At 65.6% G+C, this 14,561-nt stretch overlaps 1 protein-coding gene across 5 annotated transcripts in view; it reads left to right on the top strand.

The window, feature by feature from the left end:
• TP73 (tumor protein p73) overlaps nt 1-13,792 on the top strand; it is a 68,781-nt gene extending 54,989 nt beyond the window's left edge. For 3 of the 5 annotated variants that reach the window (XM_082403851.1, XM_082403854.1, XM_082403852.1), the window contains exons 5-14: nt 5,893-6,079; nt 6,436-6,551; nt 8,088-8,197; nt 8,529-8,671; nt 9,023-9,111; nt 9,894-10,015; nt 10,435-10,607; nt 10,874-11,012; nt 11,379-11,472; nt 12,777-13,792. In XM_082403851.1, the coding sequence (XP_082259977.1) occupies nt 5,893-6,079; nt 6,436-6,551; nt 8,088-8,197; nt 8,529-8,671; nt 9,023-9,111; nt 9,894-10,015; nt 10,435-10,607; nt 10,874-11,012; nt 11,379-11,472; nt 12,777-13,115 (1,512 nt within the window). In that variant the 3' untranslated portion in view covers nt 13,116-13,792. The remainder of the gene's footprint in view (nt 1-5,892; nt 6,080-6,435; nt 6,552-8,087; nt 8,198-8,528; nt 8,672-9,022; nt 9,112-9,893; nt 10,016-10,434; nt 10,608-10,873; nt 11,013-11,378; nt 11,473-12,776) is intronic. The other 2 variants (XM_082403853.1, XM_082403855.1) reach the window with 2 other exon arrangements.
• The last annotated feature ends 769 nt before the right edge of the window (nt 13,793-14,561 follow it).

Raw genomic sequence — 14,561 nt, 5'->3', positions numbered from 1 at the left:
CCCAGATGCTTCGCTGGATATTTACAGGTTCCAGTGAAAACTTCGATGGCAGCCAACTGTACTAAAAGCTGAAAAGTGACCACCCCACGTGTCCAGGGCGTGCAGGTCCCCGGGGGCTCCTCTCCTGCTGGCCGGGAGTGGAGTTGATTTAGTGAAGAGATGCCCTCACTGCTTCCTGGCTGGAGGGCGTGGCTTTACCTGTGGTCCTGAACTGGGGACTTACCTGCAGCTGCCATGGCAGGAAGGTCAGAGACAGGAGGGCCCATCCTCAGGGCTCCTGTCGGGGCTGACATGACGGCCCTCCGGAGAGGCCACCTTGAGTATCTGCTACAGCTGCGGCCACAGCCTGGCCTCCCCTCCCGCCATCCCCCCAGCCTCCTGCCTCTGGTCCAGCCCCAGGCCATCCGGGAGCTGCAGGGCGCTGGGGGAAGGAATTGCCCACACTGGACAGTGGCCGTGTCCAGAATGGTGGGCCCACAGGCCGAGGCTCCCGGACTGTCCTGTGAGCGGAAGGTGCCCACTGACCCTTGCAGTCACCGTGCTCACAAGGCCAGGCCAGCTCAGAAGGCTGCAGGTGGGATGGGGTGAGCGTAGTGGGGACCTCCTTCCCCGGGCTGTCCTGTGAGCGGAAGGTGCCCACTGACCCTTGCAGTCACCGTGCTCACAAGGCCAGGCCAGATCAGAAGGCTGCAGGTGGGATGGGGTGAGCGTAGTGGGGACCTCCTTCCCCGGGCCGTCAAGGGGGCCCTCCCGGTGCTGGGCAGAGCTGGGCAGGTGGGCAGCCTCCCCCCGCCGCCCCGTGCCGGGCACGGCCCACAGCCCTGCTGGCCGGGTTCTTGCCAGAGGGCTCTCTCCATGAGGCCAGCTGGGGGATGGCCCCTGCAGCAGGGACGCCGGTCTTCAAAGGAGGCCAGGCCAGGCAGGCTCCCCAGCTGGCAAAGTCAAGCTTGTGGGCAGAGGGACCGTGTTTGGACCTGGCTGGGGCTGAGCGTGGTGCTTGGGCTATCGACGCTCTTTGTGCCCTGGGAGCGGGAGGGGTGGCCGCTGGCGGGAGTTCTGGGGCTCCCTGCAAGCCCGGCCTGTCCCAGGGGCTCAGAATACGTACTGCTCGCCCCCTCCTCAGGGTCCGGGGGTGGCCAGATGTTGTGCCTGGGTTACGGAACAAGGACCAGATGGAGGCCCAGGCTCACCTCACCCTGCCCACGAGGGTGTCACTGAAGCTAAAGGCAGGGCCGGCCTCTGGGCAGCTCCTTCCGCCCTGGGAAGGAGCTTCTGGCTGGGGCCAGAGTGAGAGTGATAACAATGGGACCCCCTGTGTGCAAGACCCCCTCCCCGCACTGTTCATGGGGGGGGGCCAGTGGATCGACAAGGCCCTTTGGAGTCGGGACTGAGACTCATCGCACAGCATCTTGACAGAAAAGGGGGGGCTGGAGCAGCTTCCTTTATCTGCTGGCCAGGCACCGGCTGTGGCCCCCACCCTGGAGCCAGGGGGCCCCCGGAGCCTCCAACCACCAGGCCCGCAGCCAAGGTGGGCTGCTGGCCGTGGGTTTCCTTGTGTATGGGCCCTTGCTGCCTTCTGAGCGTGGGTGCTCTGAAGCAGGCTGGGGTGATGGTCACCCCCCCAGGCCGGTCACCTCCCTGACACCTGTCAGAGCCCCCCATGCTCCTGGCCACTTTCCGCTGAGTGAAGACACAAGGGCTTTTCTAGGGTGAGTGAGGGCCTGTGGCCTTGGGGAGGTCCTCAAAGGGTCCATAACCCAAAAGAGGAGAGAAATGTGGGTGTGAGCTCCCTCACATGCACACACACGCGCTCGCACAGAAAGCAGATAAAAGTGGTCCATAAAAAAATTAGTAAAAATAATAAAGCCCCCACTGCAGGCCCCGTCTTCCAGAATCTGTTGTAACAGATTCACCCAAGCTGGTTAACGGTATTTGCGGTTTGCAAGATGCTACACGTCCCTGGAAAATGACAGACAAGTTATTATCACCTCTCCACTCTCCTTCTGCCCAGACCTGCCCGTGCCTGGCACCCAGCTGCAGGGGAGCAGGCGCGAGGAAATTAACAGCCGCCACCACGCCGCGCCTGCCACCCTCTGCCCACCACCCCCTGCACCAGCCCTGCCGGGCCGAGGCTCCCAGCCAGGCTGGGCCGGGCCTATCGTGGAGTGGGTGGGGGGGGGGGGGTTGGATCGCAGGAGAGGAACCGGGTGGGGGCAGGATGGGCACGCACCAGCGTCTGGGCAAACCATTTCCTGCAAACACGAAGGAACTCACACATCCCCGAACAGGCAAGTCCTGACGGCTCTGTGTCAACCGCCGAAGATAAATAAGATTTTATCAGCTCGGAATCTGTTGAAACACATCCATCTAGCGGTTCTAGGGAAGGAAAGGCAGGAGGGAGGGAAGGAGAGGCAGGAGGGAGGGAGGGCGAGAAGAAGCATCTCCGCGTGACCTTTTTTACAAAATTGATGAGGACCCAGGAGCCCTCCTCCTCCCTGCCCCGTGCCCAGGGCAGCCTGAGGCCCCGGAGCTCTGGGAGGAGGCGAAGGAGCTAGGGGAGGGGGTGGGGGAGCTCCTTCATTCCCTCCAGGTCCCACCCTGCCCCCAACCCCAGGTTTGGCTATCCAGGCCTACCCCTTCCCCCTCCCAGGCTTCCCTCCTGCCCTGCAGTCCAGCGGCCGCAGGTGTCACCACCTGATGCTACCAGGGTGGGCTTAGACCTCAGGCATCCCCCCCCCGACGCTGCCCGACTTGGGCCAGCCTGGGCGTCCGGGGGTCCAACCCGGGCCGGGGGCCTGGGGCCTGACCGGGTGTGTGCCCAAGGGCGGCGTGAGCAGCCAGCTGAGGGCAGCACTGGGCTGGGGACACCGCTACGGTGAGTGGGCCCACCCAAGGCCATCGGGGGCCTGGCCAGGGACGCAGAGGGAGGAACCTCCTCTCCCCACGCTCGTCGCCAGCCAGCCGGGGTGAGGCACCCGAGGCAGCTCTGCGCTCCCAGCCCAGCGGCTTTCGGCTTTCGGCGGGGCGGGCGGTCAGGCGGCCGCTGCCCGCGGTACCAGGGACAGCTCCCGCAGCTCCTCCCGGGGGCGGGGCGTCCGCAGCTCCGGAGGCCGTGGCCAGTGGGACTGGGGCAGGCAGGCCAGAGGGAAAGCCTGCGCTGGTGGGGGCGGGGGCTCTGAAGCCACGTGGCGGCAGTCACGGAGCCTGGGGAGGGGGCCGGGGGCTGCGGCTTTGCACCTCCCAAGGCTGCGCCTGGAGCCTGGCCCCTTCCCTGTTGGCTCCATTCCCTCCTTGGGGCTGCCTGCGGTGGTTGGTCGACATCGGAGAGGGGACTGCAGGGCCTGTGTGCCCCTGGGGGCCCGTTCGGCTCCATCCCTCCCCACCCACAGCCTTGGACTTGGACCCGCTGCCCCTGCTCACACCAGAGGCCAGGAGCCACCTCACCGGAGGCGAGGACGTACGGGGACATGTGCGGGCGCTTCCACAGTGGGCGAGGTTCAGGGCTGTTTTATGTAGCACATCACAGGCCAGCGATCAAGACGCGGGGAGGTGTCCAGTGGTTTAAGGCATCCCAGCTATCAAACCCAGAGCCAGAACTGCAGCACAGTGGCCAGGCCTCCGACGCCTTCTCCCCTTGCTGACCACCGCCCAGCCCAGGCCAGCTCTCTGTGGGTCCTCTACACGCCCCTCCCAGCCCTGGTCACCTCATTCGCTGGACCCTCCGCAGGCAGGTGGGACACCTGCAGGGGAAGAAACACCCTCTGGAATCCACCAGCGCTGCAGGAGGCCCCGGTGAGGCTGCGTGGCGTTCAGGCGTGAGCCTCCTATAAGTCTAGTTTCTTCTGGGGGCTGCGGGGCTCTGTCCATTTTCCCTAGTGAGCCGAGGGCCTGGCAAACACTAGGCGCTCAACAAAGCCTTGCTGAGTGGATGGCTCTCAGCATCCCAGCCTCTCCCTCCATGACTGCTTGTGTTCAGGTCCCTGAAGTCCAGCTGAGGCCCGCCATTCCCTGTGGGGCCCTCCGCTTCCAGGAAGTCCCCTAAGTAGGCCCCTGGATCTCCTCCATGGCACTCACCAGGCAGTTTCCTCTGGAAACTAACTGCACACTTGTCTCGGGTCAGGGACGGGTCCCGAAGCCTCGCACATGGTGGACAAGAGAGCTGGGCACTAAACTGGCAACTGGTGTTTGCTTTGGGCTGGGCTACTGCTGCCCTGGGCACGGCCCTCAGGACAGGACGCTCAGCTTATCTCCCAAACTGGTGCTCTGGGGAGTGAAGGGGCAGCATCTATACTGGTGGGGACCCAGGAGGTCAGCGGTCACCTCCCTGGGAAGCAGAACTGCCCCCCTGTGTGGCCCCAAGTCCACTGAGGGCCCACCTACACCCATGGGGGATGTCCCTTCCTGCCGAAGCGGGGTCGCAGGCACAGGTGGATGGGGCCCCCGGGAGGCGACAAGCCCTGTGGGCATCCAATTCCCTTCCACGATAGGGGCCTAAGGGGGCTCGTCCTGAAGTCATCGCTGAGGGAGTTGGACAGGGTCCCAATCCCCCAGGACACCACTAGGGAGACCCCAGCTCGGGCTTGTCCCCGAGCCCCCTCAGACCCCACCCCAGGTCAGCATTTCCAGCTGGGTTTCAGCTCATCAGAGGAAGGACGTCTCGCACTGCTCAGGGCCAAGGGCTCCGAGGTGCGGGGGCCCCTTGCTCCTGGGCTCAGGCTGAGCGCCGCCTCCCTTGCTTTTCCCAGACTTGGAGTTGCTGGGAGTATGAGGCTCTGAGGGTCCATCGTGTCCCTTGCTGGCCAAAGGGTCAGGGTGTCAGGCCCCAGCTTCCTCGGCAAAGGTGGGATCAGACCTGCTCGTCCTCTGGTCTGCAGCAGCCCCGTGTCCGGCCTCAGTTTCCCTGACGACCATAGTGGGATGTGATGGGGGGCTCTCCAGGACCCTGTGGCTGGAGTAACTCTTGAGTCCCCGGGGGCTTGTGGGGGGCCCAGGGGCGTGGCATGGGGACAGGAAGCGTCCTGGGACTCTGAGACCCTCATGTCCCCACTGTCCGTGGGGGATGGGGCCACGAGGAGCCCTGATGGATCCCCAGGAGCCAGTCATTGGGGGACAGCCAGCTTGGAAACGAGTGGGCACCCGTGTTTCCAAGGGACCCTTCCATCAAGTGTCACTTTGAACTCGTGAGAGCCGGCCTGGGTCCTCGGGTGGGCCACCTGGACCTCTGGGCACTCACCCTGGAGGTCCCTTCAGGTGGCCCGGGAGTCATCTGATCCTCCCTGGGTCAAGGTCTTGGGCCGGGGGTCCTGGGGCTTCAAGGTCAAAGCCCCGCACCCGCAGTGGCCAGAAGTAAGCCAAAGGGCTGGCCCCTCAGAGGATGGCCCAGGGAGTCCCTGTGCACGTTTCCTCTGTACAGAGGACAGAAAACCTAACTCCAGGCTTTTAAAACCCGAGACACGAGGCTGTACCCTCCCCCCTTCAAACTACTACAGTCTGGGGGCTTAAGGTTCACAGGCTTGACGCACTGGACCTGGCTCCCAGCCCCCTGTCCCAGCCCTGCTCTCCAGCAGCTCCTTCTCACCATCCTGGCCTTTACTGTCCTCATCCATAAAATGGACCTAATGGTACCTACTTCTCCAACCAGTGAGATCCAGGTGGATAAGCGTCTCAGCCTGGCCGCACGGGGCACTCAGAGCAGCTGCTCTCACTGAGCCCACACCAGCCAGACACTGATGGGTGGGTGCCGGGGAGAGGCTCTTTGAGGGAAGGAAGCCCAGAGGTGTTCAGCCGAGGGTCAGGCATGCGGTGGCCGGGACTCCTGGCGGGAGCCACAGCAGGCGAGAGTGTAGAGTTGGGACGGCCAGCCTCACCCCAGTCCCCACACCCGCCCTGCAGTACTCTCCTCTGCTAAAGAAGCTTTACTGCCAAATCGCCAAGACGTGCCCCATCCAGATCAAGGTGTCCACCCCGCCGCCTCCGGGCACTGTCATCCGCGCCATGCCCATCTACAAGAAGGCGGAGCACGTGACCGAGGTCGTGAAGCGCTGCCCCAACCACGAGCTCGGGCGGGACTTCAACGAAGGTGAGTGTCCCTGCCCCACCCCCTCCTGTGCCCAGCGGCCAGCGCCCCAGCCGGGAAGGAGAGGGCTGGCCCGGGGCCTCCTTCCTGGAGGTGGCAGGTCTGATGCGAGGGGCTGACAGGGGGGCTCAGCATCCCCCCCACCCCAGTCCCGTGTCCTGCCAGCTCTGCCTGGGGCCTTGGGTGCCGGTGCCCGCAGGTGAGCGCGGAGCAGGGCTGCTGGGCCAAGTGCCCCGGGTGCATGAGGGCTGCCGGCGGGTCTGAGTCCCAGTGGGAGGCCCGAGTCCTCTGCGATGCGCCCGGCACAGGGGTGCAGACCCCGGCTGGCACCTCTCTGAAGCGGCGTCCCCTCTCGGCAGGACAGTCTGCCCCCGCCAGCCACCTCATCCGCGTGGAGGGCAACAACCTTTCACAGTACGTGGACGACCCTGTCACCGGCAGGCAGAGCGTCATGGTGCCCTACGAGCCCCCGCAGGTAGGGGGCCAGGCTGGGGCAGGGCTTCGGGGCAGAGACCCCTCGGGTCACTTCCCAAGTGTCCCCGAGCTGTGCAGATCCTCCCTCGCCCTCATGTCCATCCCTCCCTTGCCTGTGGGTGGGGCTGTGACCACCTACACTGCCTAGCTGGAGGGAGGTCCCCTCCGGCCCTCTCTAGGCATCCACAACGCTGGCTTTACAGCGGGGGGTGGGCCTGCTGACCCTTGGGCCTCAGCCCGGCCCTTGCGTCCCCTCTTCCTGCCCGTCCGTTTCCCATGCCCCAGCCTGGGCTCTGGGGGATAGAGGGGCTGAGGTCAGGAGGAGTTAGCCCGGGTAGAGCCGGGGGGCCGCAGGGGAGAGGAGAGACCTGCGGTCGGGGGCACAGCGCTGCAGGGCCCGGAGGTTGGGGGGAGGCTGGGGGGGATTGCTGCAAGAGGTGGGCAGGGGCGGAGAGACCCTGGGGGTCTGACTTTGACCTGAAGGCAGCAGAAGGTTCTGGGGCTGATGTGCGGGCCGGACTGGGGTAAAAAGCTGGGGTGGAGAGAAGTAGGGGTGGCACCAACCAGTGACAGTGGGATGGGGGTGCCAGGATGGCAGGTGGAGACCGAGTCCCAGCAATGCACCTTGTGGGCCATGCTTCCCAGGGTGGGCGGGTGATGGCGAGCCCTCACCTTTCCTCTACCTGGGTCTGAGACACGCCCCCCCCCCCCAGAGTTGTACCCAGTCCTCCAGGCACTCCCCCTTCCAGGCCCCATCACTGTACCTGGTCCCTCAGGACCCCCAGGACCCCCTGTGGTTCCCTAGGAACAGCCCTTGCATTGGCGGGGCCCGGGGAGGGGTTGCCACCCTGCCTTCCCTCCCCCGAGCCTCACTGGCACCTCCAGGACCAGGAAAGCAGGTCTCTCCCGCCCCCTGGCGGCTGCCACGTGCCAGCAGTTTTGTGAAAGGCCAGGTTTCCTGAGCCATCATCCTGACCCAGAGAGACCGTGACAACTGCCCGTTCTGTGGTCCTGGGATGCCCACGGGTCAAGAGTCCCGGGTTCACATCTCACTGTCTCCACACACTCCCTGGAACAAGTGTGTGTGCTGGGAGCCCACTCGGACGGCTCTGGTCTCTCCCTCTGCCCAGAGCTGTGCCATGCACCCTACTTCCCAGAAGAGCCCACAGTTTGCAAAACACACACCTGCGCCACAGAGGCCTGTGCATGTGCCTGCTCACACCCCGCCTCCGGGGCCAGCCTCCAGCCTGTGCCAGGGGAGCAACCAGACCATGGCTCTCTTGGTTCCAGAGCCAGCAGAGCACATGGCACTCAGTGTACTGTGTGGCTGGCTGGATGGATAGGTGGGTGGATGGGTGGGTGGGTGGGGGATGGACGGTGGATGGGTGGATAGACGGCAGAGGACCACAGGGCCCAGCACCCCCTTGCCTACCCAGAGATGCGAGGGACAGGTGCTTGGAAGCCCAGGAGCCCCCAGCCCTGTGGACTGGGGCCCACGTGCCGACAGCACAGCTTCTCCCTGCCCCTCCTGTGGCAGGTGGGGACAGAGTTCACCACCATCCTGTACAACTTCATGTGCAACAGCAGCTGTGTCGGGGGCATGAACCGGCGGCCCATCCTCATCATCATCACCCTGGAGACACGGGAGTGAGTCTGCTGGACGCGGGGGTCGGGGAGGGATCGGGGCAGGGACTCGGGCCCGTGCTGCTGGGGGGCTTGCTGGAGAGACAGGGAGGCCATGAGCCAGGGGCGGTGCAGGCCCTGGAGGCGAGTCTGGGGAGGGGACCTGCAGGCCACGTGCTGGGAGGGGCTGCTGGGGCAGGAGCTGCCTTGGGAGGGACGCAGGGGACCTGGCGTCCCAGAGCAGCTGGGCACTCAGCCCTGAGCCCTCGGCCCATCAAGGCCGGTCCTGTGGGGTGCGAGGTGGGTGGGGACGGTGGGCCCCAAAGCTCACGGGCCCGGCTGTGCCCCTGGACAGTGGACAGGTGCTGGGCCGCCGGTCCTTCGAGGGCCGCATCTGTGCCTGTCCTGGCCGAGACCGCAAAGCGGATGAAGACCACTTCCGCGAACAGCAGGCCCTGAACGAGAGCGCTGCCAAGAGCGGGGCTGCCAGCAAGCGCGGTGAGCAGGGCCGGGGTGGGCGCGCGGGGGTGGAGGGCCACCCTGGAACGTCAGAGCCAGGCCACCCCCAGGACGCAGCTGGACCTGTCTCAGGGCTTGGGGGAAACGCACCAGCCGGTGTCCAGGGGACAGAGCCAGCCCCGCCTGCGTGGCCGCCCCCGATCCCCTCCGTCCCATGTGGGTGACCGCCCGATTTGCTCATCCGAGTGGGCGGCTGGTCTCCAGGCCTGTCCACAAGGGGCACCTTGGGAAGGTCGGCTCACGCCGGGTGGCGGGGTCGGCTTGGCTAACCTGCGCGTGGCCCCTCCTCCCTGCCTGCTCACGAAGCTGCCCCACCCCGTCCCCTGCCAGCCTTCAAGCAGAGCCCCCCTGCCATCCCCGCCCTGAGCACCAACGTGAAGAAGAAGCGGCACGGGGACGAGGAAACCTACTACATTCACGTGAGTGTGCCGTGTCTGCGGACCCCAGGCTGGGGCAGCGGGGAGTGGAGGGGGACCTGGGGCCCCCAGGGTGGCAGGTGCAGCCTGGCACATCTGAGAGCTGAGACCCCGAGCTCTGCAGGCTGCAGGGCCCAGAAGGGAGAACCAGCTCTCAGAGAGAGAGAGCTGGCCTGACACAGCTCCCAGCGCAGGAGTCTCGCTGTAGATACAATGATACAGCGTATGGGGCAGTGCAGGTCTCCCCACAACCGGGGAGGGCACGCGCCAGGAATCGCACGCTCCCACAGCCCGGCAGGCCCCAGCCACATCACCAAAGTGAGTTTACAGCCTGTGCCGTGATGCGGCCATTCCGGCTCGGATAAAACCCCACCTGCTCTGCTAGGACTGGTCTCCATGACGTGAGCTTATCATTTTTTGAGTCTTTCAAGAATGAGATCCAAAAAAAAAAAAAACATGAGTTCCTTGTTCTAAAAGCCCTGTATTTGTCCAGCGCCCCCGCATCCCAGCACCCCAAGTGTGCTGAGCTCTGGAAAGGGGGAGGTGGACAGTGTGGCAAAGTCTCAAGGGTAGGAAGGGGTGGGCGTGGTTTGTGCGGACAGGAGACCCACCCACCAGACTCCCCCAGACCTGCTTCTCGGGAGAGGAAAGTAGGGTCGGGGGACTCCCGGCCCGCAGCAGGGTGAGGAGCCCCGAGAAAGGAGAGGCGCTTCGCTGTGCTGGGGGGCTGGGGCTGGGCGGTGCCCACATGCACCTGGGCAGAGGGTCCACCTCTCCGTGCTCAGGTGCGGGGCCGGGAGAACTTTGAGATCCTGATGAAGGTCAAGGAGAGCCTGGAGTTGATGGAGCTGGTGCCCCCGCAGCTGGTCGAGTCGTACCGGCAGCAGCAGCAGCTCCTGCAGAGGCCGTGAGCACAGCCCCTCCCGCCCCCAGGCCGCCCCGTCCTGCCCAGCTGCCCGCGGGAGAAAGATGGGGCCAGGCGACCCAGCAGGGACGGTGCCAGCAGCACCAGGCAGCGCTTGGCGTCTCCTCCCCCGGGAGGTCTTCCCTGAACTGCAGCGTCTCAGCCCAAATGTCTCCCGAGTGAAGGCGAGGGGCGGTGGCGGGAGGGATGCCGACCCACCAAGAGCAGGGCCGGTTCCAGGGGCCCCCACCCCCTCCCACCCATTGCCCTGGTCCTGCCTGCCAGCGGGCCTGTGGCCGAGTGTGGCCACCGTTCGGCAGGGAGGCTGGGCGAGGAGGCGGGCGCCCTGACACCTCAGCACGGGGCGGGGGCTCCAGGCCCCTGCAGCAGGGGGGCTTTATATGTGGAGGTGCTTCTTACAGACCCCAGCTGTCCCTTCCGAGCAGGAGCCACCTGCAGCCTCCGTCCTATGGGCCCGTCCTCTCGCCCATGAACAAAGCGCACGGGGCTGTCAACAAGCTGCCCTCCGTCAACCAGCTGGTGGGCCAGCCTCCCCTGCACGGCTCGGCGGCCGGGCCCAACCTGGGGCCCATGGGTGAGTGGCGCGGGCAGGGTGGCCGGGATGGGTGGGGAGACCCAAAGGGCGGGCCTGGCTCCAGACACCCCCAGCTCAGGACCACGCAGGGTTCTCGATGGCTGCTCCCTCCAGCAGCTCCCGCCCAGGAACAGGAGGCACGGCCTCGGATGGTCTCCTCTGTCCACTCCCGGTCTCGGGGAGGGCCGAGCATTACGAGCCTCCCCCGCACAGCCTGGGACGCCCGGCCCGGCCCCCTCTGACCGTCCCACCTGCCTCCCGCCCAGGCCCCGGGATACTCAACAACCACGGCCACGCCCTGCCGGCCAACGGCGAGATAAACGGCGGCCCCAGCTCCCAGTCCATGGTCTCGGGGTCCCACTGTACCCCGCCACCCCCCTACCACGCCGACCCCAGCCTGATCAGGTACGTGGGCCGCTGCCGGCCGCTGCCGCTAACCCACTAACCTCAGCCCTGGGGGCTCGTGGTCTCCTGGCCCCCAGCCCGGGGGCGCTCTCTGCCTGCTGCCCCTCGCAGCCTGTGCTGTACGCTCTGCTATCTGGAGAACAGACGGGCAGGGGGATGTCGGGAGTGGGCATCCAGCAGGTGCTGGGAGGGAGAGCAGAACAGCCAGGTGTTCCCTGGAGGCTGTGCCCCGGTGAGCGCGTCCCCGACACCCTGGCTGCCGGTGGGCAGGGGCGACCTGTGGGGCGGCCAGTTCCCACCCAGACGGGCCGCACAGCCAGGTTCTTAGAAGTTAATGCTGCTTTATTTCCCCAATTCTCTCTGCAGTTTTTTAACAGGCTTGGGGTGTCCAAACTGCATCGAGTATTTCACCTCCCAGGGGTTACAGAACATTTACCACCTGCAGAACCTAACGATAGAGGTAACGGCCCCGGCAGGGCAGGTGCAGGGAGCCCACCCCCAGGCCAGCGCAGGGCCCTGTCCGCGGGGCCGGGAGCTCTCTCCCCTTGCTGGGGCAGTGCCTCCGTGTCCTGTCCTGCCCGTGTAAGGGAGGGCTGGGGAATTAGGGGAACCTTCCCACTAGCAGCCCCATCTCTGTGCTGACATCTGGCTTCATGCGGCTGGACGGGACTCGCCCGGGCCCCTCACGTGGACTCGAGTCTTGTCTCCTGTGGCCCGGCTGCCTTTGATTTGGGGGACTGGCTGTCTCCAAGGCACGAAGAAGTGCAGAGGCGAAGGCCAGCAGGGTCCTGGGGCTGCTCTAGTTCAGTGCCATTTACACAGGGAGAAACTGAGGCCCAAACTGCTTGCCGCGCACGCACAGCAGCTGAATGTCTGGTCCAGGATGTGCGGGGTAGAAGTGCCCCACCCTTGGCATCCTGACCCCTGACCTCACAGCCAGGGCTTGTCTTTAGGTTAAACGAGAGTCCCAGCAACGAGCACTCGTAGCCTGGTGTTGCCTTGAGTGTAATGACTGTTAGCCAGAGCCCGGGAGACACAGGTGTTGGCCGGATCCTGGGGGGGGAGGGGGGCTCCAGCTCAGCGGGCTGGAGCCTCCACAGCCCCTGCTCTGCAGCCGGCTCCGGGTCAGAGGCCCGTCCAGGCTCGTGCCCAGCCAAGGCCACGGGGCAGAGATGCGGGTTTGCCAGAGGGAGCTGGGGCCAGTGGCTCAGAGGGCTGCCTTGCTGTGTGTCCACTAATGCCCTCTCGACCCATCCCTGGTGGTCCCTACTGGGCTAGCTCAGTGCATGTTAGCCCTGCCTCACCAGCTGATGCTCTGCCTGGCCGGGCGGGGCGGGGGAGGGACAGGCGATAGGAGCCTGAGAATCTGCTCTGCCCTCCGGAGGGGCCCCGCCCGCCCTCCAGGTCCCGGTGTGCGGGGAGCGGGGAGCTCCATCTGTCACTCTGACTGTGCTCAGGGCCCAGGAGTGACCTCAGCGCCCCCCGTCCCCACACGTCACTTCTTAGCTCTCCTGCCGCCTGTCTGGGGCGGAATTCGGTGCGGCCAGACCACCAGGCACAGGGCGAGCCCAGCACTGCCCCTCCTTCGACCCGCACTGTCCAGTGCCCGGACAGGTGGCCCTTGGGGTGTGGGCCCCTCGCCTCCCTCCTGGGGGGGTCCCACGATGGCTGTGCAGGGGCAGGCGAAGTCCCTGGCGGGAGGGGGAGAGGGCAGTGCCCGCCGCTGAGCCCTCTGACGGGCGGCCGTGTGCGCTGCTCTTGCAGGACCTGGGGGCCCTGAAGATCCCGGACCAGCACCGAATGACCATCTGGAGGGGCCTCCAGGACCTGAAGCAGAGCCACGACTACGGCGCGCAGCAGCTGATCCGCTCCAGCGGCAACGCGGCCACCATCGCCATCGGGGGCTCCGGGGAGCTGCAGCGGCAGCGGGTCATGGAGGCCGTGCACTTCCGTGTGCGCCACACCATCACCATCCCCAACCGCGGGGGCCCGGCTGGGGGTGCGGGGCCCGATGAGTGGGCCGACTTCGGCTTCGACCTCCCGGACTGCAAGTCCCGCAAACAGTCCATCAAAGAGGAGTTCACGGAGAGCGAGGCCAACTGAGGGGGGGCCGGCACGTCCGGGGCCCCCCCGACCCGGTGCTACCGACCCAGAGGGCAGAGAGCCCCGGGAGCCGCGCCGGATGTCTGCTTCCTTTTTGTCACCAACTGCCCTGGGAGGCAGGACCTCTGGGCTGTGCCGGGAAAGGGACTTGGGCAGGGGGGTGCCCGTCAGGAGGGGCTCCCGGAGCTGCGCTGAGGGTGCGCGCCCAGGACCCATCCTCCGGGGGTCCGGGGGGCCTCCCCCTCCCTGCCTTGCCTTCCTGGGGGCTCTGCTGACCGACTGCCAGAAAGTATTTTTCGATGTCTCTGGCTCTGGGTAGCGACACGGCTCGGTGCTTGTCCCTAAACACTCCTGTGTTCGGGTCAAGGCTGCAGACTACGCCTCTGCCTGAGGCCGTCCCTCTGCTGGTCTTGAGGGTCAGTCTGCCCTCGCACCCCTGACCGCTGGTGCAAAGCCTACTGCAGCCACCTCCCACTTCCTGCCCCGAACAAAAACCAGAGTTTCACTGGAACCGAGGAGGCAGGGAAGCTTCTGGTCGGGGGCCTCCAGCCAGCACCCGTGTCAACACCGCTGGCGGCAGCCCCTCTCTTCAGTGGCCCTCTTAGGACAGACACGGACAGCAGGCTCCCCAGACCGCTGGAAAGTGTCAATATTTGATAAAATGATGCCCTTTTCTACATGGTGGGTGAGCCTTTTTTTTATTAACTTTTGTTCTTAACAGTCACGTTGGGTCAGCCTAGCGGGATGCCCGTCTTCCCAGGCCTGTGTAAACAAGATGAGCTAAGGAAGCCTAGGGGCAAACCAGGCGGGGTCCACACCAGGCAGGGGTAGGTCACTAGCTTCCACGTGCGGGATGGGAGGCAGGTGTAGAGGGCAGGACCCACCGCCTGCAGCCACGGCCCCGCTCTGCTCCCTGGGAGGCCGGCTCTGTGCGGGAGAGGCCCTCCTGTCCTCGTGGGGACAGCACTGAGGCAGGTGGAGGGGGTTCAGGCCTTTATGGGACACCCCAAGGAGTCAGCGGGCTGGGGGCAGACAGCGTCAGCACCCTAGCTGATGGGGCCATTTCCATCTGCAAGAAGCCTTCTGAGCCGCTGTAGCCAGAGAACTTCAGGGCCGGAAACAAGACCACAGAGGGTGGTGGGAGAGGGGATGAAGCAACCCCCCTTGTCCCAGGCGGGTGGGATGAAGGGACTCCTGACTAATGTGTACGCTGAGACGCCGCCTTCTACTTTCGTAGCATCTCTCTGTCCCTCACTCTGCCTGGGTCCCTGTGGTTAGCCCTGCGGTCTGGGCCCTCCTGTCCAAGGCCCCCAGGCCAGTGGGCGGTGCAGACGGAGCCCTAGGCGCCCTTTGGGAGTTTTGCTGTTGCTATAACCACCCCACCCAAACCCCCGGCCCGGGGAAGTTAGGAAGCAGCGGACCTCACGCAGGTCCACTCAGAAGCCG

Source organism: Balaenoptera borealis (assembly GCF_965194805.1).
Source record: "Balaenoptera borealis genome assembly, chromosome: 1".
Classification (NCBI taxonomy): domain Eukaryota; kingdom Metazoa; phylum Chordata; class Mammalia; order Artiodactyla; family Balaenopteridae; genus Balaenoptera; species Balaenoptera borealis.
The sequence above is the reverse complement of the archived record's forward strand: the minus strand, read 5'-3'. Positions and strand labels throughout refer to the sequence as shown.